Genomic DNA, 26739 nt, shown 5'->3' on the forward strand with positions numbered 1-26739 from the left:
TATCTTGTATCTGACACAAAATTGTCCACATCCACTGTGGAATGTGGACTCTGTGGACATTTACATTTCACACTGAAAATCCCATCTACCACACATTTTTCATTAGAACTCAACAAATATTGATTGGAATTGAATATAATTTGACATACACATGACTGGTACCAAGCTTCAACTTTGTACGAGATATCGTTCTGCTCCATTTCTCTTCTGTTACGCTCTGTTGACTTTTGTTATTTTTTATGCACCATTTTCAAAAAATCCTAAAAAATGCAATTCGTGAAATATCATTATGAAATTTGTGTTATCTGAACACTTGTTTCTGTATTTATTTATTATTGTGGTGTTTGTGTTGTTACCTCCACCAGCAGGTATTGTGATCGCTTTGCTTTGTGTGTGTTTGTTTGTTTGTTAGCAAGATAACTCAAAAAGTTAGGGAGGGACGGATTTTCAGGAAATTTTCAGGAAATATTGATACTGGCACAAGGAAGAAATGATTAAGTTTTGGTGGTGAGGGGGGGGGGGGCACTGATCTGCCTTGGTGGAGGTCTGCGCTCTCCGAGTGCTTTTCTTGTTTTCATTATGCACTGATTGTTTGACACTTTTTTTATTTCGTTGTACATGTTGCATGTTACAAGGACAATAAAGACTATTCTATTCTATTCTATTCTATTCTATTCTTAACCCTTTATCGGGCAAGTGACTATTTTTGGTCATTTCTGCACACTTTACAATTCCAGTGAGGCAACAATGTCATGAACAATGAACAGCCTGCACGAGGAGATTAGGACTGCAGAATCAGTGACGTCATTTAAATCACTTCTTAAAACACATTTTTATAGACTTGCCTCTATGTGATGTCTGTCCCCTTTTTTAATTTTAATTTTAATTGTTTAAATTTGACTTTTACCCTGTTTGGTTATTCATTTATAGTCTCATACATGATGTTGTTTTATCTCATTCCTTCATTTTTACATTGATTTGACAGCATCATGTTACCCCTGCCCTCTTTACGCCAATTCACTTCATTTATTCAAAGTGTCATGTTTATGCATTTGCTACATATCTCTTTTATTGTGTTGCTTCTGTTTCAGTGTCTTTACTTGCATCTTGTATCCTGCTGTTGTGCCCTCTGCTTTGTCTGTCAAAACACTTTGCAAACTTTGTTTTTAAAGGTGCTATATAAATAAAACTATTATTATTATTATTATTATTATTATTATTATTATTATTATTATTATTATTATTATTATTATTATTATTATTATCATCATTATTATTATTATTGTCAGGTCCAATGTGGGTCTGTAAGGTCCACCTCTGCATGAACAATGAGTGTACCTGCTTTGTTAGGTACCATGAAGTAATGGTACTAATGTAAGGAATGATGTTCAAAGGGATCATGTGGATGTGGACAGGGGTCTGGATCAGCACTGATGTTGGTCTAATGTTCTAAAATACATGTTCCTTTCACCTTACGTGTGCTTTCCTTGTATTATTTTATATATACACATTAGATTTTATTTTATTTTTGCCACTTATGGGCAAGGAACCAAATATGGTAACTTCGTTAACCTTGATTTTCTGCCTGACAATACACTTTTTTTTTTTTTTTAATTTCACAAAAGTAATAAAGTATTGTTATGTCCTGCAATAACACGGTAAGGTGAGTGAGTGCCCTATAAAGGGTTAAAAAGTTCAGTGTTTTATATGTTGTGGTGGGTGACATGGCAGATTATTATACTGCCTCTCCAAAAGTGTTTATTTATTGGTGTTTGGTATGTTATTGCTATCATGATGTTATTATTGAATAAAGACCCAAACATCCACTGGTGACCAGAAGCATCTACTGAACTAAAATGTTTAATACCTGATATTTCACTAACCCTATCAATACATGGAGATAATTGATGTAAAATGCAGTTCTTCATCTGTTCATGGTCATCAGATATGACCCATTTGGACGTTCAGAGGCTCCGTAGTGAATGTGGAAACACAGTCATCTTCTACAACATTGATTCACCAGTAAAACCCATGGAGTTTGACAAGTACCAGTGGTTGTAAATGCTTGTTTTTCCATTCAGTTACTGAAATCTTTGCTGAAAAAGTCACATTTTCTTCAGTTTTCTCCGTTTTAATGAATAAAGTTTGAATTTACAGCATTTTCATGAGTATCTAAATTAAATATAGGAAAATACATAATTTACAGTGAAAAATGTAAATTACAGAGGATAATATTATAATAAATGGTGATAAATCACTTGAGAAAGGTTAAATAGAAAGAAAAAATTATTTGGGAACTGCCCCAAAATTAGCATTGGGTCTTTATGGGTTAATCTGGTCAATACTCCTAAGGTGTGTTTCCATATACATATGGTGTACATTTTCAAATGTTCTATTTGTTTATAGAAATGGAGAAAAAAAAACACTTGCTGGAGGCTATTTTCACCTCCTGTGAATAAAAACCACAGTGTAAGTTGTTCTTGTTCTGACTAAGTCACAAGTCCACCTCAATTACTCTCAGTTTCAGCCAAAAATGTGACCACAATGACTTTGACCTTTGACCTTTGCTCACCGAAATCTAACAAGTTCACCCTTTAGTCAAAGTGAATATTTGTACCAAATTTCCTTAAATTCCCTTAAGGTGTTCCTGAGACATAACCCTTGTAAGAGTGGACATACATGAGGTCACAGTGATAGTGACCTTTGACCTTTGACCGCCAAAACTGCCTCATTATTTTCCTTTGTAATCAAGTGAATGCATGTGCCAAATGTTTTGACAGTCAGCCTTTGCTGATATGATGTGTTTTAAATGTAATGAAGACTGACTAATCACCGGATGCACCCTCTGGGTGAAACACGTCTGATATAAATAACAATATTGTGAATTTATTGTTACAACATGGTTCTTGATTACACTCATTATCAACTCTGTGCTCTCGTGTTATGTGTGAACATGTAGGTTATGCTGTGCTGCCATCTGTGCTTCAAATGCATTTTAAATCAGGCTTTTTTTGGGAAACTGGAAAAGCTTGTCACATACTGCTGATGTTAAAAAAAAAAAAAAAAAAAAAGAATGCCTTTAAGTAATCTGTCCATTTTAATCCATGAAGACCCAGCACTACTTTGGTGGCAGTTCTCAAATGAAATTTTCTCTGTATTGACCCTTTCTCAAGTGATTTATCACCATTTATTATCCTCTGTATTTTGCATTTGTTTCAGTAAAAATCATGTGTTTTCCTATATTTAATTCACCGATCATGTAGATGTCCATTAAAGCTCAATTTAAAGTCGAGGCTTGTTATATCAGAAACAGAGAAAACTGAAGAAAAAGGGACTTTTTCATCAAAGAGATCATTAACCCTTTCATGCATAGTGGTCACTCCAGTGGACAGCTATTCAAAACTGTTCTCTTGTACATTCATGGGTTTTATTGTTTTAGTTGCGTAATAGTCAACACAGTGGACACGCACAAGTTGTGGTGGCCTGATGTCCCTAATCATTGATCGTATTTTCGTTTGATGTACTCTGTGCTATCGAATGACAATAAAGGAAATTCTAATTCTAATTCTAAACATGCATCATCCCATACAGTGCCATTCATACTGTTACTGTGACTATGCTGTTCTTGATAAACCTGATCCACAGTGGCATGTTTTAGTGTAAATCACCAAACAAAACACGGTCTTTTTTGCATATTATCTCCATGAAGTGAATAAGAACTAGGGTTAGTTATTAAAAACTAGAGTATGTTAAAATGTGGGAAAACATCTGATTAGCAGCATTAAAAATGTTTTTATTGCATAGTTTTCCACTCACCACTATCACTTCCTGATATTAGGCTTTAAATACATGTTTCTTTGCTTCAGAAATTAAATGCATGGGGTCCGGTTAAGTGGACAGTTTTGTAACAGCTTAAAAAAAATAACAGAAAAAACCCAAAAAAAGCCCCTCAATTGCATTGTTTGTTTTTTTTTTTCATGCCTAAAGAGGAATAAAAACATTCAGGAAAAATATCGTGACTAAGGTTCTCATAATTGCATGAAAGGGTTAACCGAACATAAACCCAGTGTGTCCATCCACTGTCATTGATACAATTCGATGGATTTTACTGGTGAATCAATGTTGTAGAAGATGACAGGGTTTCCACGGTAACTACAAAGCCTCTGAACGTTCAAATGGGTCACATCTGATGACCATGAAAAGACGACAAATTTTACACCAATTATTTACACACTGTGATGGGATTAGTGGAACAGTTTACATCAGTAGATGGTTTGGATGTTTGGGTCTTTATGGGTTAGAATGTACTGGAGCTGTACTCTGTTACATTAACCCTTTCATGCATGAATTGTGAGAACCTTAGTCAAGATTTTTTTCTTCAGTGGCATGAAAAGAAACAATGTGATCAAGTTTTTTTTAAATTTTTTTTATGGAGTTACAAAAATATCCACGCATTGAATTTTTGAAGAATAGAAACATGTTTGAAACCCAATATCAGAAAGTGATATGAAAACAATGAAATAAAAACATTTTTAATGCTGCTAATCTGATGTCTTCTCACATTTTAACATAGTCTAATACTAGTAATTACTCACTTCATGGAGATAATATGCAAAAAAAAAACCTTCTTGTCTAACAAATAACAAGTGATTTACACTAAAACATGTTAGTGCAGATCAGGTTTATCAAGAACAGCAAAGTTACAGTAATGGTATGAATGTCAGGGTATGAAATGGTGCATAAGTGTCCACTGTGTTGGCTGATATGAAACTAAAACAACAAAACCCATGAATATACAAGAGAGCAGCTGGAAAATAACTGTCTACTGGAGTGACTTATGCATGAAAGGGTTAAATTATAATTGTAATTAAATAGTTACTCCTGCTTTCTTCTAAATATGTATCCTACATACATCCATTCAGCTGTTGCAGTTTCCTAGTAATTGTAGCAACTTATCAGCAAAGGCAGTGAAAGAGAAGTCTGTTAGCTACACTATACCATGTAAACAAATGTAACTTCTCTTTGAAAAGACCAAGGACATTTTAGAGTGAAAAATGAGAAGGTCAGAATATGGCGGAGGATGGTCTGAAGAGTGACTCAGTCTGTAACCGCAGCAAAGTTTCATGATGTGGATATATTCTGTATTCATATTCTGTATTATTATGCACAATACACTAATTTGACTCGAAATGTAATAGTTTTACGGTTGAAAGGCCACCACTTGGAGGCTGTTTTAATTATTTTTCTCCAGTTTATTAATAAGAATTCATGTTAATTGTATTTAAAGTTGACCTCGGTTTTTTCATTATGTCTCACGGATAAAAAAAAAAAAAAAATCTTTCTGAACTCTCCTATTATGTGTTTGAAAGCTTGTTGGGGTTGTTATTATTAAGAGGCAGATGGATGAGTCTGTAGATTCACAAGCCATATTCACAGACCAGACCTACTGCTCAGGGATTATTTAACCAATACTCAGACCAACAAGTAAAACCACATTTTCTCCATTTTCTCATCATAATAATGTGGTTTGAGAGAACGCCAAGTTGTTATCTACATTCTGCTGACTGCTGGTACCTGGATGCAGCATGAAGCTTAAAAAAAAACATAAGGCCTTTCTGTTCCTTGTACTGTTTCATAACAACATATGTTTGTTTCTCCCTTTGACATTTATTTGGGGCCAAATTTCTGAATAATGCACAGTGGTTTTGCATAGCTAAATGTCACGCCCACTGCAGTCGGTTGCAGGAGAATAAGAAACAGAAGTATATTTCTGTCTTTTGATGGGAGCGCACCACCAGGGGCTCCTGCAGCCGAGTACATTGCAGTTGGTTTAATAAAGGCCATCACCCTCAGTATCTGTCTCACCGCATCAATTAGAACACAGATGAAGAACTGACCAAACCAACTGCTGGTCACTGCAATACTCATTATAATGCGACGGCAAAATGGAGGAGTGTTTACCAACAAAGGATGGAGGAATGAGACAGATGAAGCCGGGGCGTGCATTTCCCAAATGCCTGCTTAAATGCCATCTTCAGCTCTCAAAGGTCATTAGTTAAAAAATCTATGGAGAAAGTTGAGGCAGGCAAACAGATAGAGAGTGAGGCTGGCCCTAGCGCTGGCTTATTCAGCCCCTTAATCTCTCTAGTGGGCTGAATTTGTTGCAGGCTAAGCCCTGAAATACCCGACTAGAAGAGGCATGAGAGGATGAGAGGAGGAGAGAGGAAATGAGGAGAGAGGAAACGAGGACAAAAGGAAAGGAGATATGTTCAGAAGAATGAGCCTGTTTACATGACTATAAAAATAGGACCAATGGCTCTGTAGCTTAGCGGCCAAATTAAAAGCTTTGGGAAGTGTATCCAGATGCCATTTATGATCACCCAGTTCTGTGTATTTATTCTATTACAAAAATAGTCCATGTTTTGGTCATATTCCAATCAGATCTGTCAAAAATTCAAATTCCAACTTGATATCATTGATACTGATTTATTGGATCAATTCACTTCCTATCTGTTATAATGGGGAAATTTTTCAAAGTCGCACCAAATCCAGAATCAGATCCGGATTGAAATAATGTCAATACCTTGTGTTGACATCATCATAAAGAAGCTGTATACCAAGTTTGAAGTCAATCAGAACTGCACAGGGTGGGGAAGCCAAATTTACAATGAACATTTAGTTGTTTTTCCTCAGCAGGCACTACGTCAATAGTTTTGAAACCAAACATATATTGATGTCATAATCAAACCTAACACTACAGGGTGGGGAAGCCAAATTTACAATATTTTGAGGCAGGGATTGAAAGACAGTGTATGACCAATTAGTTTATTGAAAGTCATGAGAATTTATTTGCCACAAGAAAATTGACATCATAGAAAATGTTTTTATTCTATGTGTCCTCCTTCTTTCTCAATAACTGCCTTCACACGCTTCCTGAAACTTGTGTAAGTGTTCCTCAAATATTCGGGTGACAACTTCTCCCATTCTTCTTTAATAGTATCTTCCAGACTTTCTCGTAATAGTTTTGCTCATAGTCATTCTCTTCTTTCCATTATAAACAGTCTTTATGGACACTCCAACTATTTTTGAAATCTCCTTTGGTGTGACGAGTGCATTCAGCAAATCACACACTCTTTGACGTTTGCTTTCCTGATTACTCATATGGGCAAAAGTTTCTGAAAAGGTATGGATAATAGTGTTAGGTATGATTATGACATCAATATATGTTTGGTTTCAAAACAATTGACGTAGTGCCTGCTGAGAAAAAACAACTAAATGTTCATTGTAAATTTGGCTTCCCCACCCTGTAGTTTGGGAGAAAAATACAAGTAAAAACATATATAAAGTGAAAGGAACATGTATTATTATTATTATTATTATTATTATTATTACCTCCACCAAGGAGGTTATGTTTTTGCCAGGGTTTGTTTTGTCTGTCTGTCTGTTTGTCTGTCCGTTAGTGTGCAACATAACTCAAAAAGTTATGGACAGATTTTGATGAAATTTTCAGGGTTTGTTGGAAATGAGATAAGGAAGAAATGATTAAATTTTGGTGGCGATCGGGGGTGGGGGGGCCCACGGGGGGGCCCATTTCCAACAAACCCTGAAAATTTCATCAAAATCTGTCCATAACTTTTTGAGTTATGTTGCACACTAACGGACAGACAAACAGACAGACAGACAAACAAACAAACCCTGGCAAAAACATAACCTCCTTGGCGTGGGGGGGCCCACGGGGGGGGGGGGGCACTGATCAGCCTTGGCGGAGGTCTGCGCTCTCCGAGTGCTTCTAGTTATTATTATTATTATTATTATTATTATTATTTTAGAACATTAGAACATCGCTTTTAGAACATTAGCCCAACATGCGTGCTGATCCAGACCCCTGTCCACATCCACATGATCCCTTTGAACATCATTCCTTACATTAGTACCATTACTTCCTGGTACCTAACAAAGCAGGTCCACTCGCTGTTCATGCAGAGGTGGACCTTACAGACCCTGGAGACCACATTGGATCTGAGATTTTTGACTCACTTTAATTGTTACTGTCACTGTCTTATAATGTATGCTGAAATGACCAAAAATAGTCATTTTCCCGATAAATGGTTAAGATAAACAACGTGCACACTCTGTCTGCATGCTTTATTTTCCAGACACTAAAATACCTGATCTGAACAGGCTTCAACCTTTCCAGTGATGAAATTAGTTCAGTCAGGGAGAACTTAGCCAACCTGGTGCGTCGCCAAAACTGAATAGAAATGAGAAAGTTTTGTCTGCCAAAATCAGGCAACGTGAAAATAACACCACTATATATGAACAAAACTCTGTGCTGAATCTTGCAGACAAAAGCTAATGAACTCCAGCACCACCTGCAGCGCTTCAAAAATAAACAAAAGAAAAGAAAGACACCAGAATTAAAAGAGATATAACACAACTTGGGGGCACTTTAAGTGTATTTATAGAGCAGAGACTAGGGTTATTGTTATTTGTTGTGTTATTATATCAGCGTCGTCGACCGCCGTTGGCCTATTGGCAAATAAGATAACATTCACTGATGGTAGCGGCCGACGTTTATCTGTTGTCTTATATGAAAGGTCGTTTTTCATAAACTGTTTGTTCATTCACAGATCATGTGATGAAAGACTGAGAAACAGTTCAGCTCAGTGAAGATGTCCTTGTTCCTCTGACACAAAAGAAGGGAATGAATCACAAAAAAAAAAAAAAAGAAATGAATGAATGTTTCTTGAAATGTTAACTCATATCGTGTATGAACCCAGAAGCTGAAAAATGGTGGAACTCTATCAGAGAACGACTAGGAACCAATAGGATGTTTTGGAAATGATCAGTATCTATTCCATACTTCTACTCTGATACATTTTTAATGCACAGTATCGTTACAAAAATAAATTAAAGGAAATGTGGTGTTTTCACTGCTGAGATTACCGGTGACTGCAACAAAGTCAGGACGCTGATTTGTCTTTGGGTCTATTCACGTATCGAACAAATACAAACAATGATCCACACTCAACCTGCTGGTGATCTGTTCATGTGAGAGAGAGGGAGGGAGAAGCTCTGCTATAAAATAAGGTCGGTAGGCTTCAGATACTGCATAGAGCACATGTTGCTCCAAACCGTCTTCACAAATATAGAAAGGATGTGTCTCCAGTTTGTCTGAAATGTAGGACAGAAAATGGTGATCTTACTCACTGTCTCTGGTCCTGTGTTCAAATAAAAAATAGGACCAATGGCCCTGGAGCTTAGCGGCCAAATTAAAAGCTTTGCGAAACGTATCCAGATGCCATTTATTATCACCCAGTTCTGTGTATTTATTCTATTACAGAAATAGCCCATGTTTTGGTCATATTCCAATCAGATCTGTAAAAAATTCAAATTCCAACTTGATTTCATTGATACTGATTTATTGGATCAATCCACTTCCTATCTGTTATAATGGGAACATTTTTCAAAGTGGCACCAAATCCAGAATCAGATCCGGATCGAAATGATTTCAATACCTTGTGTTGACATCATCATACAGAAGCTGTATACCAAGTTTGAAGTCAATCAGAACTGGAGTTTGGGAGAAAAAGACGATTGAAATTTTTTCCCCATAAGAGCCCATGTTAAATTTTCCGTAAGTACCCAGATCCAGAAGAAGATCCTGATCAGCATGTGGACATTATGTTTTGGTCATCTCCCCATCAGAGCTGGACTGTAGAAATTTACACTGGATATCATTTATATTTACTGAGTTATTGCATCCATCCACTTCCTATCCCTTTTAATGGGGAAATTTTTCAAAGTGGCACCAAATCCAGAATCAGATCCAGATCCAAATAATTTCGCTAACTTTTGTTGACATGATCATAAAGAAACTGTATACCAAGTTTGAAGTCAATCGGAACTGTAGTTTCGGAGAAGAAGACGATTGAAATTTTTGTAACAGACGACAGACGCTGCATGACGACAATAGTTTACGGTCTGTCGGCCGGTAAGCTAACAACTAGAACAGCACTTGGAGAGTGCAGACCTCCACCAAGGCAAATCCCCCCCCCCCCAATCAGCACCAAAATGTCATCACTTGTTCCTTGTGCCAGTGTCAACATTTCCTGAAAATGTCATCAAAATCCCCACCCCCCCAATCACCACCAAAATGTAATCATTATTGTTTCCTTGTGCCAGTATCAACATTTCACACACACAACTGCATGGAAACGCTCCAAATTGCATATTCATTGCAGCAAATTTACTGACTGAATCAGACACGCCATTTTGCACCTTTGAAGATACAACCCTTATTGCGCAGTGTTAGTAAATCAGTTTGTACATTTTGCAGTGAGTTTGCACACGTTTTAATACACGCAAACCTGTGATAGATCCAGCCCTAAATGTTAGTAGCAGCACTTCGTTCCAGTCAGACTAATGTGGGAGTACCGAGAAATACATGGGAAATGGTTAAAAGGTGAAAACAGGCCACCCCCACATTTAGGTTATTTCATTATTTTGTTATTTCAGTTTATGTGTTATTATTTCATATTTTTTATATTATTTTACTCATAAATTCTGTATGCCAGACACAGATTTGCAGAACTAGTGTAGTTCCTAGTTTCGCCACAAGGGGGAGATACCCAGATGTGAGCACAGCTGGAAGGTGCTGCTGCAGTAAAGACAGCTACGCACACAGTAATGGCTGACACACGTTAATACGCTGCATTTATGTGTATTTTGTGCAGATTAAATGCAAGAACTGACATTTGGAGTCTGGTCCATTATTAAGTGTGCAACACTAATGACAACGACAACAAAGCACATTTTCAAAAAGTAACTAACAGCTGTAATGGTATTATTAAGTACTCATATCGGTACTCAATATCAGCAAGTACTCAAATGTAAGTACTTGTACTTGTACTCGGTCTGGAAAAAGTGGTATCGGTGCATCCCTATGAAATATGACTCCGGTATCCTTGCGTTCAGTATAATATGTCCTTTCACACCACTTTAATTTGATTTGAGATTTATATTAAGTAGGATTATTTGTAGGGGTGTTAGAAAATATTGGTTCTGCAATATATTGCAATATTTCATTTCACAATACTGTATCAATATTAAAAAGTACTGTTATCAATATTTTTAGGTATTTATTCAGATGCAGATATGGCGGAGGTTCATTTTTGGTTTTCTTTATTGTTTATGTGTTATTTATTATTATTACTTAACACTGTTTTATTAAATCTTAAAAGCACTTTTTACTGTCTGAGAGGCAGTTGTTCATTCCTTTGTTGGGATTGCACAAAAATAATGTTCTGATGTTAGTTCTGAACTAATAGAATATGAACATTTTGAACAGGATCTGAAACTGTAATGTCTGTAAAACACAAATGAAGTTTGAACACAGGAACATTTTGTGATATAGCATTAGATCACTGTTGGGATCAAATAAAAATGTGTTTCATATTTGTGCATATTTCTGGTGTAATTAAATTCTTCTGGGAAATAATCATTTTTAAAAAAGAAACGAACCAAAAATTGCCTTTTTAACAGTATCATGATATATTGTGATATATCATATCGTGATCCTAGTATTGTGATTTGTATCGTATTGCCAGATTCTTGCCGATACACAGCCCTAATTATTTCCATTCTGTCACAGAAGCCGTCTTCAAGTAGGGACGTAGTGATATGAAAATTTCATATCACGGTTATTGTGACCATAATTATCACAGCTATCATTGTTATTGCGGTATTATTGAAATTGTGCTCAAAATGTTCAAAAAGTACTAATACACACACTCAAAAATTTTTAACTAAGTTGTACTCATTCATTCATTTTCTGAACCTGTTTTATCCTCACTAGGGTCACGGGGGTCGCTTGGAGCCTATCCCAGCTACTTCTGGGTGAAGGCGGGGTACACCCTGGACATTTCACCAGTTCATTGCAGGGCTGAACATATAGAGACAAACAATCACTCTCACATTCACACCTATGGACAATTTAGATTAACCAATTAACCTATCAGTGCATGTCTTTGGATGGTGGGAGGAAGCCGGAGTACCCGGAGAGAACCCACGCAGACACGGGGAGAACATGCAAACTCCACACAGAAAGGTCCCACCCCCCGTCGACTGGTGTTGGAATCGAACCCAGGACCTTCTTGCTGTGAGGCACGAATACTAACCACTGCACCACCTGTTGCCACCAAGTTGTATTTAAAAATACCAAGTTGTATTAAAAAAAAATAATAATAATAATAGGCACAATGTACCTTCTGTTGCAGAAACATTCAAATATTAACCCTTAGTGCTCTGAGCCTATTTTGTCTGTTTTTCAGTCCTTTTGATTTTGCCTTTATATACTATATAAACAAATGTTTATTATACCCATGTTTGGTATCTTTTTTTTTTTCAGCCCAACTTCATCGATCTCATCTGTCTATTATTTTTTTCACTTTAACCGACTATATCAACATAAAAGGCCAGAAAACACACACAAAAAAAAAAAAAAAAAATCCGATTTGAAAAATGTATATAATTTATTGCATAAATAACACAAAGATGCTTAACAAACCTTTTCAAAGACTTTAAAAGTGAATATTGGTTCCAAATATTAGATATATCAATTCAAAATTGTAATAAATTAAAAATATACTCAAATATTTGACATAAAAGCAGATCTTTACATAGGGTTTTTTTCCCCTAAAAGTGCGGTAATCAAACACGGTTATCATGATAATTAGAATTTAAACGCTAATACTAACCGTCGGCAATTTTACCGCGGTTTATCGTTATACCGCTAATCGTTACACTCCTATCTTCTGGTGACGCTGTACTCCGAAGATGAAAGCCTACATGTTGCACGATAAAAGGAAACTGGGTTAAAAGAGGAGCTCTTATACAGAACCTTAACGCTCAATATCCTGCAGCAGTACCACAGTGTCAGGAGCATCGCATGTTTCATTTGTTTAGGTGATTAATGAGCGCGCACTGATGGTGTGGGCTGCACAGAAAATTGAGTGCCTCCATCTTACCTATACAATACAATCATCTCTCTCATTTCACTCCACCCTCCCTTGAGCATATAAATTACGGCGTCTGACCAATTTTATGGATGGCGTGCATGCAATTAACACAAGAGTATATATACAAAAAAGAAGGATCATCATAGTCCAGGTACACTCGGATGAAAGTGTTTCCAGAATCTTAACAGTCATTTCCCGTTTTTTTTTTTTTTTTATCTAAAGGACATATGCTCAAATTCATTAGGCCCACAGCACAAGGGCTCAGCAGAAATCGCAATTTACTAGTTCCAGCACAAATATTAACATTTCCAATCTGTTGTGTTGCGCTACAGCAAATAGAAACGACACGACTCGGAGAATGTTAATAAATCATGATTATGAAGCACCATTGGCTGCAGCGTCCCTCGCCAGCCAGCGAACAAACTCCATCCCAATTCTGTCTGTGGGCACACCCCTGCATGATGATACAAGTCGTTAGGTAATTATACAGCAATTAAGATTCTGATAGGAGAAACAGCAGGTTGGTACGCCCTCCCGGTGACAAATGATGAACAGGGTGTCTCTAATCGACTTACTTTGATAGCTCCCCTTGACCCGAACTTATGGATTTATGGATGCCTCCGCTGTTTGTTTGCTTTTCGTACGTTCTCCGAGACAACAGGCCTTCAAAAGATGTCGTGTCGTGACAGTGAAAGAGAGGGGCTAATTTTAACGACTTTTCTCTCCTGATCATCGGCTAATGATATTCAACCTGAGAGGACGCAACACTCAAGGTAGTTTTGACCTCAGAGGAGACTTTGTGTTCCATATTTAACACCCATTTATCATTTCGCACGTCACTCGTACCTTGTCAGTGTTTTTTTAAAGGAAAGGAAAGGAGTGTGTGAGTGTGTTTGCAGCGGAACTCCATTAAGATGCTAAACGCTGTTAAGCTCAACCTGATGAGTGTAAACCAACCCACTTTCATGATTAAACAGTTTAACAAGTTCATGAATTACTAATGACGTTTTCCTTCTGAGAACATAGCATATCTTATGTTCAGACCGCCCAGAAAACTCTGCACTCCTCACTGATGCTTGAAGTCTTTCTCATGAACGCATAAAAGAAACCGACTTTTTAGTTTTTTTTGTTCCATCTCACTTAACTTTTCCCCTCACGTCCTCTCTTTGATTTACACTGAAGTTATTGTCGGTGATAAGTCTTGTCCTGCATTAAAAGGCTTTCGTGAAAGGATGATGTGTTGGATATTGCATTAATAGGAACGGAAAAGCGAAAATGTAGGAAAGGGAAACTTGAGAGCAGTCTGCACAAAAGGGAGTCAAGGATGCTTAAAAGAAAGTCAAGGTGACTGAGGAAAGCAGGTGTGATCTGAGCTGGGAAAAAGAAGAAGAAGAAGAAGAAGAAGAAGGAGGAGGAGGAGGAGGAGGAGGAAGCAGAAGACAGCGAGAGGCTGAGTGGAGAGTCTAGGGAACAAGACGAGAACAAGTGTGTGTCTGTGTTTGAGAGAGAGGGAGAGAGACATCAGATTGAGCTGAGACATAAGAGACACAGGAAATCTGCAAGCAAATTAGACATCATTAGCCAAGAGGCGGTTAACAAGTCTAATTAAGGGGGAGGCAGGCAGGCAGTGATACCAGACTTGCTTCCGGACCTCAGACACACACACACACACACACATATTCATGTAAACACACACACACAGTCACAAACATGCACACACACACTCACACTCAGAGCCAGAGCTTCAGGCATCTCCTAACTAGGTCAGATCTGTGAGACTTTAAGTCTGAGGGTAGCAGAGATGGAAGAAGAGAGATATTGAGAAAAGATAAAAGACGGAGGGTGGGACCCTGGATGGGGATAGTCGTCTGCTCTTGCTGAGATGGAAAAGAGTTGTTTAAAAGCTGTGAGAACGAGATAGTATGAAAAACACTGAGGGGAGGAAAAGGAGAGTAATTGCAAATAGCATGCGCTCGCTCTCCCATATAAATAACGGCGTAGAGGTTGACCTGTTTACAAAGCTAACAGCTGCTGTTTTACTTCTGTCATTTACGGAACGTTGCTTTTAGGGTTTTGGAGTCTGTAAGATTATCGCAGCTACTGTTATTATCTCCCATAAAGCTGTCAGGGGCATTAAATACACACTTCTAGTTTACCCGTCATTATAAAATTAGTCCTTCAATAAATATATTTCTGTATTAATATAGTCATCCGGGTTGTCGGTTTGAGTGATGGCTTGCCAATGTTCCTGAGGGATGACTCAGTTACAGTCTCTTGAAGTGATGATGAGTGAATGTCAGCTCAGGAAAGACAGAGAAATGTTTCAGTCAAACAGCCTGCGTCTCTTCATGTTCCCTCTGCTCTCTCAGAGCCACAGTGACAGAAAATATTGTCCCGACAACATCTGATGATCCTTCATCTGACGTTCTACTGGTAACGTCCACGACACTGACGACCAGGGTTGATTCACTGGAAAAAATCCAAATCTTTCCAAGTGTATTTTTCTCATTCTAGTCAAAAATATCTCATCATTCTTAAAATTAGGGATGGGAATCGAGAACCTGTTCTTTTTGAGAACCGGATCCCAGTAGCTCGATTCCTTGGAATCATTTGCCTGCCTGCTTAATGATTCTGCTTATCGATTCCGCCTTCGTTGTGCATGCGCAATGACGTCACATGTACGCTGCATTGTTTTGGTCAGAACGTAGCCAACATGGTGTTGAGGCAGAAACGGTCTAAAAAGACGACACCAGGTCCAAACAGACGACACCAGGTCCACTGGAACACTGTCAAAGCTTCCATTTCTTCAAAGGGTGGAATCCCTCCAATATGTTCAAACATTTGTCCACACCATGTGATTCATTTGCGGCACTTGTGAATCTAGCGGCAGAGTGAACACCAGGACGTCATCTGGGCCCAGTTCCGGTTCCGATGCGGGCAACAAATATCGTACCCCCTCAAATACAAGTTTCCGAAGGTAGGGGAAAGGAAATGAAGTGCACAACAACAGGAGACGGGCAGAGTCAAACCAGTATCACATCATGGAAATGCAGCAATAGAGGAATTAGTTAAGTGTCTTTAGTTTCACTTTCACTGTACCCACCCCCCCCCCCCCCCAAACTGGGCCCAGCATCGTCTGTTCTTATTTGTCCATACTGTATATGTTACATTTTCTGTGCAGAGATGAAAATATAAAAGAATGTTAATGCAAACCACACCCCTTTGTACTCTTTTATTCCCTCACCCAATGAGAATCAATAAGGAATCGGATTGATAAGCAAATCAATAATGGAATCAGAATCGTTAATTTCTTCCATCCACACTTAAAATAAGACATAATCACCTAAAGAGTGACTTTTCAGTGAGATATAAGAACTTATTTTTAGACAATAGATCTGGAATACCTTATTTCAAGAAATCTTACCAAGATCATTTTCACTTGTTCCATTGGCAGATTTTTTTTTTTTTGCTTGAATTAAGCAAAAAAATCTTGAATTAAGCAACAAAATCAGCCAATGGAACAAGTGAAAATTATCTTGATCTCGATTTACTGGTGAACCAATGTTGTAGAAGATGACAGGTTTTCCACGGTAACTACGGAGCCTTTGAGCGTCCAAATGGGTCATATCTGACGACCATGAAAAGATGACAAACTGTATTTTACACCAGTTATTTACATGTATTGATAGGGTTTGTGGATCATCTTAATTCAAGGTTTGTTTTACTTACTTCAAGCAAAAAAAATCTGTCAATGGAACAAGTGAAAATTATCTTGGTAAGATTTCTTGAAACAAGATTTTCAAGATCTATTGCTTAAAAATAAGTTCTTATATCTCACTGAAAAGTCACTCTTTAGGTGATTATGTCTTATTTTAAGCGTGATGAGATATTGTGACTAGAAATGAGAAAAATACACTTGCTAAGATTTAGATTTTTCAGTGTGTGTTTCCACTTTTTAAATCACACTGACAACAGAAACTATGCAAATGACCCTGATTAAAAGTTGACACACCCTAGGTCTTAATCCTCTGTATTGGTGTCTTTAACATCAGTAACAGCTTGAAGTCTTTTGTGGCAGTTGTGGATGAGGGACTTTATTTTCTCAGATGGTACAGCTTCCCATTCTTCTTGGCAAAATACCTTCAGTTCCTTTAAGACAGTGGTCCCCAACCTTTTTTGACTCATAACCCCATTTTAACATCACAAATTTCTGGTGACCCCAGACATTCAAACAGAGACTTTTTTTTTTTTGGCTAAAATTAATTTGTTTTTGATCATGTAATAGTTTTCTCTATTATGTTGCAAATAAACATTAATTTTAGACCACATTTAGTCTATATAATGTATATTATTCTGGATGAAGGCAGAAAAGCCAGGTGTAGATTACTGCACAAGTGAGAATTTGATTTTCCTTGGTCAGGATATGTACAGTCAGTCCAGCTTGGATTTTCAAGGCTGACAATTAATACTGAACAAACAAGAACTCAAACTATGAATTATGAAAGAGCTGCAGCATCTGAAACTGACCACAATGAACATTTGACAGATAAACAGAACCACAGTGCTGCAGTTTCAGACTCACAGTTTGTCATGTTTTTACGGATTGGGATTGTCTCTCTCAATTCATCATATATATATATATATATATATATATATATATATATATATATATATATATATATATATATATATATATATATATATATATATATAGATATATATTTTTTTTTTTTTTTTTTTTTTTTTTTATCAGAAAGTTTTTGGTTTATTTTATCAATAACTAGAAATTTCAGGTGACCCCACATGGGGTCCCAAAAGGTTGCAAAACGCGCTTTAAGATTTTGGGTTTTCTTGCACAAACTGGATCTGCATCTTGAGCACCTAGAAAAGCACTCTATAAAACCAATTATTACTATTATTATTATTATTATTATTATTATTATTTATTATTATTATTATTATTATTATCATTATTTATTCATTCATTCATTCATTCATTCATTATCTGAACCCGCTTTATCCTCACTAGGGTCGGGGGGGTCGCTTGGAGCCTATCCCAGCTACTTAGGGGCGAAGGCGGGGTACACTCTGGACATTTCGCCAGTTCATCTCAGGGCTGAACATATGGAGACAACAGTCACTCTCACATTCACCACCTATGGGCAATTTATATTATTATATTATTATTAGTATTATTATTAATTATTATAATTAAAATAAATTAATTAAATTATAAAATAAATTATATATAATAAGAATAATAATAATATAATAATAATAATAATAATTTTGGACCATCACTCCTACATTTGTGAAAGGAAACGCATTACACTTTTGGGTAAGGGGAAAAATGTGACTAAACCATCAAATCTGATAAAAGTGATTTAAATGTTGAGCCACGTGAAAGAGGAGGGATTAGAGATCAATAAAAGAAAATATACCCGAAACATCTATTCCTGGAGGAAGACGATCTCATTTGTGAATACAGATGCAGCTTCCTCAACACATCCACATATCCACATAAACAGTATATGTATTGAGTAAAACAGCCCCTGTAGTGAGTATGAGCAGATGATTCCTTCTACTTGAATCTGTGGTCACCCTTCCCTTAGAGGTAAGGCCAATCGTGTCACTTACTTTACAGACAGTAGCACCGTGGCTATGAACTATGAAACACCATACACAGGACAACACAGGCAGCTTCTCTTCATGCAGTTCAAACAAGGACAGAGGTTGACTAAACCACCTGAAACGCTCGAAAAAACATCAGTTAACTCCTGCCCTAACAACATAAACAGTGATCTACTTTCCAAGCAGCAAGAATGACGACTGGTGATGATGATTATTGTTGGTATTGAGTGGTAGAATTGAAGAAATGTGTCACATGTCCTGGTTTAAGCCAGGGACCTACACCAGTACTGTGTCTAAATGACTCTGGAGTTGGGGGGAAAGGTGGGAGGGATGTGGTGGATCAGACCATTTTTGAGGCCGGGGGGGTGGGGGTGGGGGTGCTGCGCTGTGTTTTTGTGTTATTACATTTCAATCATGTACTGGTATTGTCAGGCGTCGACGGTTATGTTGATTTTTTAGGAGTTTTTGGTCTGTTCCTGTTTTAATTTTGGTGAGGGTGTTTGCTTTCCCTAGTTTTGTCTGCACGCTGTAGTCTTGTCTTTCGTTCATTCCCCTTCATTTGTTTGGCACCTGGTGCTCCCCTCGTTATTGTCCACACCTGCTCCTGATCCCTGCCTCCCTATATAATCTCCCTGCTTCCTTTGTCTTTTGTCAGTGCGTCCTTGTCTGCTGTGATCTAGTGAAGAGCCTCGTCTGATTAATACCTAGTATCTTGTTTTTTTGAACCGCATGTTTTTCTTCCTCGGGTTTTTAGTTTGTAAAAGGTACGTTGTACTTCTCTTTAAGATTTAATAGAGTTTTTGAGCACGTTGTGCTTCACCTTTGTTTATCCATTTTTGTGCTTGGAGAACTTTGTTAAATAAATCTTTTTTTTTGACCACGACCAACAAGTCTCGTTGCATTTGGGTCCACACCAAAGTCGTGCTTTAACACTGTATATGGTTTTGCATTTTTCTAGCTTGTTAGAAACTGACCAAAAAAAAAAAAAAAAAAAATCCATCTCTTAGATTTTAGGGGTGTGCTAGAATTCAATTGGTGGGGGCAGGCTACAAAAACCCACTGCTGACTATTTATCAGACTGTAATTACAGATAGATAGATAGAGATATAGATAGACTTTATTAATCCCCAAGGGGAAATTCAAAATGCAGTGTGTAATAGCTAAGTTAAATATGGTATATGTTGCAGTGGCAGATGCAGAAAAAATGGAAGTGTGTGTGTGTGTGTGTGTGTGGGGGGGGGGGGGGGGGGGGGATGGTGGGGTCCAGGGTTAGAGCCCCAGTGAGGGTTCAAGGGGGTGAAGCAAAGCAAAAAAAAATACTTCAAATCACATAAAACCATATATATACACACACACATATATATATATATATATATATATATATATATATATATATATATATATATGTGTGTGTGTGTGTGTTATAGGATAGGCCTATGGTCGACAACTGTGTGACTCACTCAATCACTGTCTGCGTTCAAACAGGTTTAATATTCAGTCCATGCAGTTCTATAGTTCCTACAGTATAATAATACATTCCATGCCTTCTGTTTGTTTTCATGCAGACCCAAATGATGCTTGAACAGACAGTTGTCTCTTCCTGGTTAGACTTGACTCTTGTTTAGATTTACCATATAAACCCTTGTCATAAAAACATGTGCAGTAGATCAGCCTCCAATAAAAGCGATAGGAGAGGGTTCGTGCATGTACATTTGCACTATATGTGCTTTTAGAGCTGATTTGGTCATTAATCACCGAGAACTAATTCACTGCAAAAGTCTGTTTTATTCAGGGCATTGCAACTCTGGAATAATTTGCCAAAAAGGCTGAGGGACTCACCTAATTTACACGTATTTAAAAGAACACTAAAATCTAGGGTGAACCATATGTGAATGGATGTGTTAAGTGTTATTATTACTCCTGCATTGTCACTGTATTTATTGGGAATGATGATGTACCAATGTTTGATGACTTTTTAACTGGGACCCCAGGAAGACTAGCAACGACTACGGTGGAAGCTAATGGAGATCCCCAATAAACAATGAACAATAAACTGCCATATTTGAGTTATTGTACGGAAGTATGGGGTAACACACATATGAGTAACACAAAGCCATTGTTTTTATTAAAAAAAAAAAAGAGCAATAAGAATCATGTAGAATGTTAATGTCAAGGAACATACAAATGAATTGTTTATTAACCCTTTCATGCATGAATTGTGAGAACCTGAGTCAAGATTTATTTTTTGAGTGTTTTTAATTCCTCCTTAGCCGTGAAAAAAACAATGTGATCAAGTTTGTTTTTTTTTCTATGGACTTACAAAAATATCCATGCATTTAATTTTTGAAGTAAAGAAACGTGTTTAAAACCCAATATCAGGAAGTGATATGAAAACAATGAAATAAAAACATTTTTAATGTTGCTAATCTGATGTCTTCTCACATTTTAACATATTCTAATGCTAGTGATCACTCACTTCATGGAGATAATATGCAAAAAAAAAACTTTTTGTCTGACAAATAACAATTGATTTACATTCAAACATGTCACTGCAGATCAGGTTTATCAAGAACAGCACAGTTACAGTAATGGTCTGAATGTCAGTGTATGGGATGATGCATGAGCATCCACTGTATTGGCTGATATGGAACTGAAACAACAAAACCCATGAATATAGAAGAACAGCTGGAGAATAACTGTCCACTGGAGTGACCTATGCATGAAAGGGTTAAATCAGGATTGTTTAAATTTAAAGAGTTAGTTGAATTAAGGACATTGTTGATTGTGTTTCCAGTGAGAAACTGACTTTTGCCTCCAAATTTGCATTATTTATTGAGTATTTGTTTTAGCATCGCAGGATGAAAAACTTAGAAGGCGGTTTAATTTTAAACAGCAAAAGGATTCAGACTAATGTGAAGTAAATGTATATTGTGTTGTTGGTGTCAGAATGTGGAATTCTTTGGCAATGGAAGAGAAGAGCTGTACAAATATTTTTCAGTTTAAGAGGTTATATAAGGAGAGAACAGAAAAGCTTTGTAAAAGCATGTAATGAAATAATTTTACTTATGGAATTTGGATTTGTTTTATTTAGGGATGCACCGATACCACTTTTTTCCAGACCAAGTACGAGTACGAGTACTTACATTTGAGTACTTGCCGATACCGAGTACCGATACGAGTACTTAATAATCCCATTCCAGTTCTTAGTTCCTTTTGTAAATGTGCTTTATTGTCGTTGTCATTAGTCTGACTGGAACAAAGTGCTGCTACTGACATTTAATGTGTTGGAATGAGCGTTTGTCAATTAATCCACCAGGGGGCGCCGCTCTGAATTAACCATACTGGACAAATACCACGAAGAAGAGTAAAGTTTTTTTGAGAAGAAGAAGAAAAGTCAGTAATAACAAACATGTAGACGACAGAGGTAACACTAATGTGATACAAATATTGCAGTGTTTTCACTGGTAAGGTTTAAAAGTTTAGCTTCAGCAGGAGAGAAAAGACAAATGAGTGATAAGTTTCGTTTTCACTTCCGCTGGTGGCGGTCCGCACCACTCCGTACTCCCGCTGGTATTCTCCGTCTGGGTACGCATCCACCAGCACCTGGAAAATGGATGGAATGTACGCAGAGGACGGACAGAATGTTCCGTCCGTATCTGTCTGTGTCTTTAATGTTACTTTCAGTCAGCGTTACTTTTATCACTGTCATTTATTTGGTTTAATCTCCACACTCTTCACACTCCACACACATTATTCCACCGCCGCATACCTGCTCCACTGAACTGTGAATGTCACACAGCCGTAAGTGGTATCGGTGCATTTGTATCGGATTACTTTTATGAGCACGAGTACGAGTACACACACTGAGTATCGGAGCCGATGCCCAATACTGGTATCGGAGCATCCCTAGTTTTATTTTCATTGACTATCATGTAAACTGTTTACTGTAATAGCTGTAATGGCAACGTATCTGATGTAAGCAGATGTTTGAAGAAAGGGGCGGGCGTTATAAGTTTTCTTCATCCTGCCTCCATCCTAAATGAAATGAAATGAAAACTCCGAGGTACATGTTAACAGATAGCTCAGTAAGTAACATAACCTAACATCTAGGCGGCATTCTGACGTAGAGGTGTTCAGTCATAATCCCCCAAAGGAAGCAGGAGACCTGGATTCAAATCCTGGAAAGAGCGTTTATATCCTATTCAACATTTTACATGTTCAAATGGGGGGGGGCAGCGTCGGTAGGTAAATCCACCATTGTGTTGTATGTAAACGAACTTAAATAGACTACCTGACTGAAGCTCAGCTAATTCAAACTTTTCTATTTGCTAACTACCATCTTCTTTTCCATTTCTTTGTTTTTTTTAATGTCAGTTCGATCTCACCTCGAACCTTTTCCAGCAGCATCAGAAGGAATCTTTTTGTCGCCCTGTTAAACTCAGCATTTTTACAGCCCATAGTGAGATAGATAGCTAACTGGACAAATATTTTCTAAAATAAATAAGACATGAGAATGACCCAGAGGTCCGGGAGGAAATGTTTTTTTTTTTTAGTCTTTTAAGTATTTATTATAAATACTACGAGCCACAATTAAACATAATGTGGATGACTGATGCTTTCCTTTTGAGAGTATTTCAGTGTTTTTTCATTTATACTCAAAAAGCTGTGACTGACTGAAATAATCGAAACAGAAATGTGATAGTGATCAGAATTGATGCAGCAGTGTCCAGGATATAGATATTTTTATAAAGGTCAAGCTGCAAATAGACTAAATTCTGTTACAGTGGAGCGCTGAGAACACCTTTAGTGGACCCTCCTTGACTGGTAAAAACTCAGCTCTTTTAAAATCCATGGCCAGTTACTATTGTAGGCTTTTATTATTCTATATCTGCAGTCTGTAAGCTATGACAGTGTAATGATATCATGGATGTGTGTGTCTTCTCAGGAGAGCAACAGAAAATATTGTAAAATGGTTTCTTCACTGTGTATTGTACTAAACGTAGTATAAAAAAAATTGTGGAGTTTAACCTTTTATCGTTCACCAATAGAAATACTGTGAAATTCCAAATGTTAACCTTAGTGTGTTATTGGAGGACATAAAAAGAATGTGTTACTTTTAGGGCTGGGCGATATGGCAAAAAAATCATGTCATGATAATTTTTTTCATATCAGACAATATTGATATAAATCAAATCACTGTTTTTGTCCAGCTTAAATTTTCCGTTAGTCATAAGTTAGTTGTGAAGACATCAGAAGGTTATTTTTGATTTAAATATGATTTATTTTCTGTCAGTGGTTGAACATGACAGATGTGCTGAAGAACATTATACCGCTGTTTCAGAAAATTAAAACAGGTACATATATTTAAAACTAAAAGGTAAAAGATTTCAAGTTTTAAAAGAGAAAACAAACAAAACAGACCATCTTCACCAAACAATGTCTGGGGTATATATTTGGAGGTTCGTTCTGTAACTGCCATAACGGATGTAAACCGAAAATGAAACTTAACATGCTTTGAATGTTCGACTCCCGGCTTCTATGCCTCTGTTGTACACCGGAATCAAAACAATTTGCACCCTACATTCCAGTAACCTAGTCACCAGAGTTCTTGGTCGAATTTTCCCCAAGGGAACACTCATTACCTCCTGCTGCAGCTCAAGTACAGGGTGACACAAAAAAACAGGAACTTTTTAACAATCCAATAAAACCAAGAGTGATGGAAGAAAAATATTTTATTCATAGTAATTGAAACCTTAAAACATGCCATTTAAGAAACAATGATGGAATTTTCATTTTTTAAAAATTCCTTCCTGTAGATGGCGTCCTCCTGTACGAATGCATTCTTGAAATCTGCTGTTGAGATTCCTCATTGACCGCTGCAACATCTCAGCTGGGATACTGTGAATTTCATCCTGAATTCTCTGTTTTAACTCATCCAGAGTTCTTGGTCGAGTCGTGTACACTTTGCTCTTGAGATAGCCCCACAAGAAAAAATCACAAACGGACAAATCTGGCGATCTCGGGGGCCAGGGAACGAATCTTGAGATCACACAGTTACCGAACAATTCTCGCACAGCCGCCATTGGTTACTAAAATGGGGTGTGTTTACTTGCTCGAGGTCACTGTCTCGCAGTGCTGCCACTTGCTCATGTCTGCCAATACGCACTTCAAAAATTCCCGTTTTTTTGGGTCACCCTGTAATTTTTAAAAAATGAAAATTCCATCATTGTTTCTTCAATGGCATGTTTTAAGGTTTCAATTACTACGAATAAAACATTTTTCTTCCATCACTCTTGGTTTTATTGGATTGTTAAAAAGTTCCCGTTTTTTTGTGTCACCCTGTATTAGCATGTATGCTGCGGCTGCTCTTACGCCGGTGCTGTGTGCATCAACCTAACTTGCCGTGGCTCTAGCGTGATTGGTTCGATGCGGTGCTACTTAATTACGATTGGCTGTTCTTATGTCTGTCAAAACATGGACCAATGAATTTCGTTGAAACTGTATCGAGCATGTCTCATATTTCTATTTAGGAAAAGTTATTTCGCGATATATATTGTTATCGTTGTATCCCCCAGCCCTACTTACTTTTGTGAAATTTTACAAAATGTTTTATTGTTTATGTCGAAAATCAAGGTCAATAAAGTTACCGTATTTGGTTCCTTACCCATATGTGACAAAAAAAAAAATAAACCAAGAAGTATATTTTAAAAATACAAGAAACACTCATGTAAGGTGAAAGAACATCATCCTTTTAGAACATTAGACCAACATAAGTGCTGATCCAGACCCCCTGGACCTTACAGACCCTGGAGACCACATTGGACCTCAGATTGTTGCCCACTATAACTCACTAATTTTCAACCTTGGAGTCAGGACCCCATGTGGGGTCGCCTGGAATTCAAATGGGGTCACCTGAAATTTCTAGTAATTGATAAAAAATTACAAAAAAAACCTTATTAATAAAAAGTATATGGTGAGTTGAGAGACACAATCATAATCCATAAAAGACATGACAAACTGTGAAGCTGAAACTGAAGCACTGTGGTTCTGTTTCTGTCAAATGTTCATTGTGGTCAGTTTCAGATGCTGCAGCTCTTTCATAATTCATAGTTTGAGTTCTTGTTTGTTCAGTATTAATTGTCAGCCTTGTAAATCCAAGCTGGACTGACTACATATCCTGACCAAGGAAAATAAAATTCTCCCTTTGTGCAGTAATCTACACCTGGCTTTTCTGCCTCTGTCCATAATAATCTACATTATATAGACTAAATATCATCTAAAATTAACGTTTATTTGCAACATAGTATAGCAAACTATTACATGATCAAAAACAAATTAATTTTAGCAAAAAAACGTCTGGGGTCACCAGAAATTTGTGATGTTAAAATGGGGTCATGAGACAAAAAAGGTTGGGAAGCACTGCTGTAACTGCTGCTGTCACTGTCTTATAATGTATGCAGAAATGACCAAAAATAGTCACTTGCCTGATAGAGGGTTAATATTTATTTACAAAGTGTGTGTTTTTTACACTTTCATAGACTTTGGTATTTCAACAGCCGTAAAAAAAAAAAAAAAAAAAAAAGAAAAAGAAGATAAATGTTTGAGGTGAAGTGGCACCAAAGCCCTTAATGCCTGTGTGACATTTGCAGTTTCGTATTTGTCAAAGATAAATGTTTTACTTACCGGTCTCTGGATGACATGTTCCATGATGGTGGCAGTTGCATGGCACACACGCTGAGAGCGGCCCTCTGCCAGCCTCTTCCCTGGTGAATCCCGGGGCGCACTGTTCACAAAATTGGCCTGCAAATCCCAGAGGACAGGAGCAGTATTCTACCCATGGGGCGGGGGGGCCGGCGGCAGCGCTGGAGATGAAAGCGGAGGTCAGGGTTACCCCCGCGAGCTGTGAGTGTCTGGCGAGGAAGAGATAGAAAAGAAAGGAAGAGCACTTTGTCAAAGCGGTGCTCACAAAGGTCAGTGGTAAACTGATAATTGTAGCCTCAGATGTCGGTTCAAGTTTTTGAAGCACCTGCTTTTCTCTGCATTAATGCGAATATAGTGTGTTGTTGGGGGGGGGGGGGGGGGGGGGGGG

The 26739-nt window shown here is 37.4% G+C and overlaps 1 protein-coding gene across 1 annotated transcript in view; it reads right to left on the reverse strand.

Moving 5' to 3' along the window:
• The window catches only part of LOC115430390 (laminin subunit gamma-3-like), an 82506-nt gene extending 55814 nt beyond the window's left edge, over window positions 1–26692 (reverse strand). Inside the window, exons 1-2 of the mRNA XM_030150381.1 lie at window positions 26681–26692; window positions 26334–26550 (exon numbers count right to left, since the gene is read on the reverse strand). Coding sequence (XP_030006241.1) covers window positions 26334–26550; window positions 26681–26692 — 229 coding nt within the window. The remainder of the gene's footprint in view (window positions 1–26333; window positions 26551–26680) is intronic.
• Between the last annotated feature and the right edge of the window lie 47 nt (window positions 26693–26739).

The sequence above is a fragment of the Sphaeramia orbicularis genome, chromosome 12 (genome assembly GCF_902148855.1).
Source record: "Sphaeramia orbicularis chromosome 12, fSphaOr1.1, whole genome shotgun sequence".
NCBI lineage: Eukaryota > Metazoa > Chordata > Actinopteri > Kurtiformes > Apogonidae > Sphaeramia > Sphaeramia orbicularis.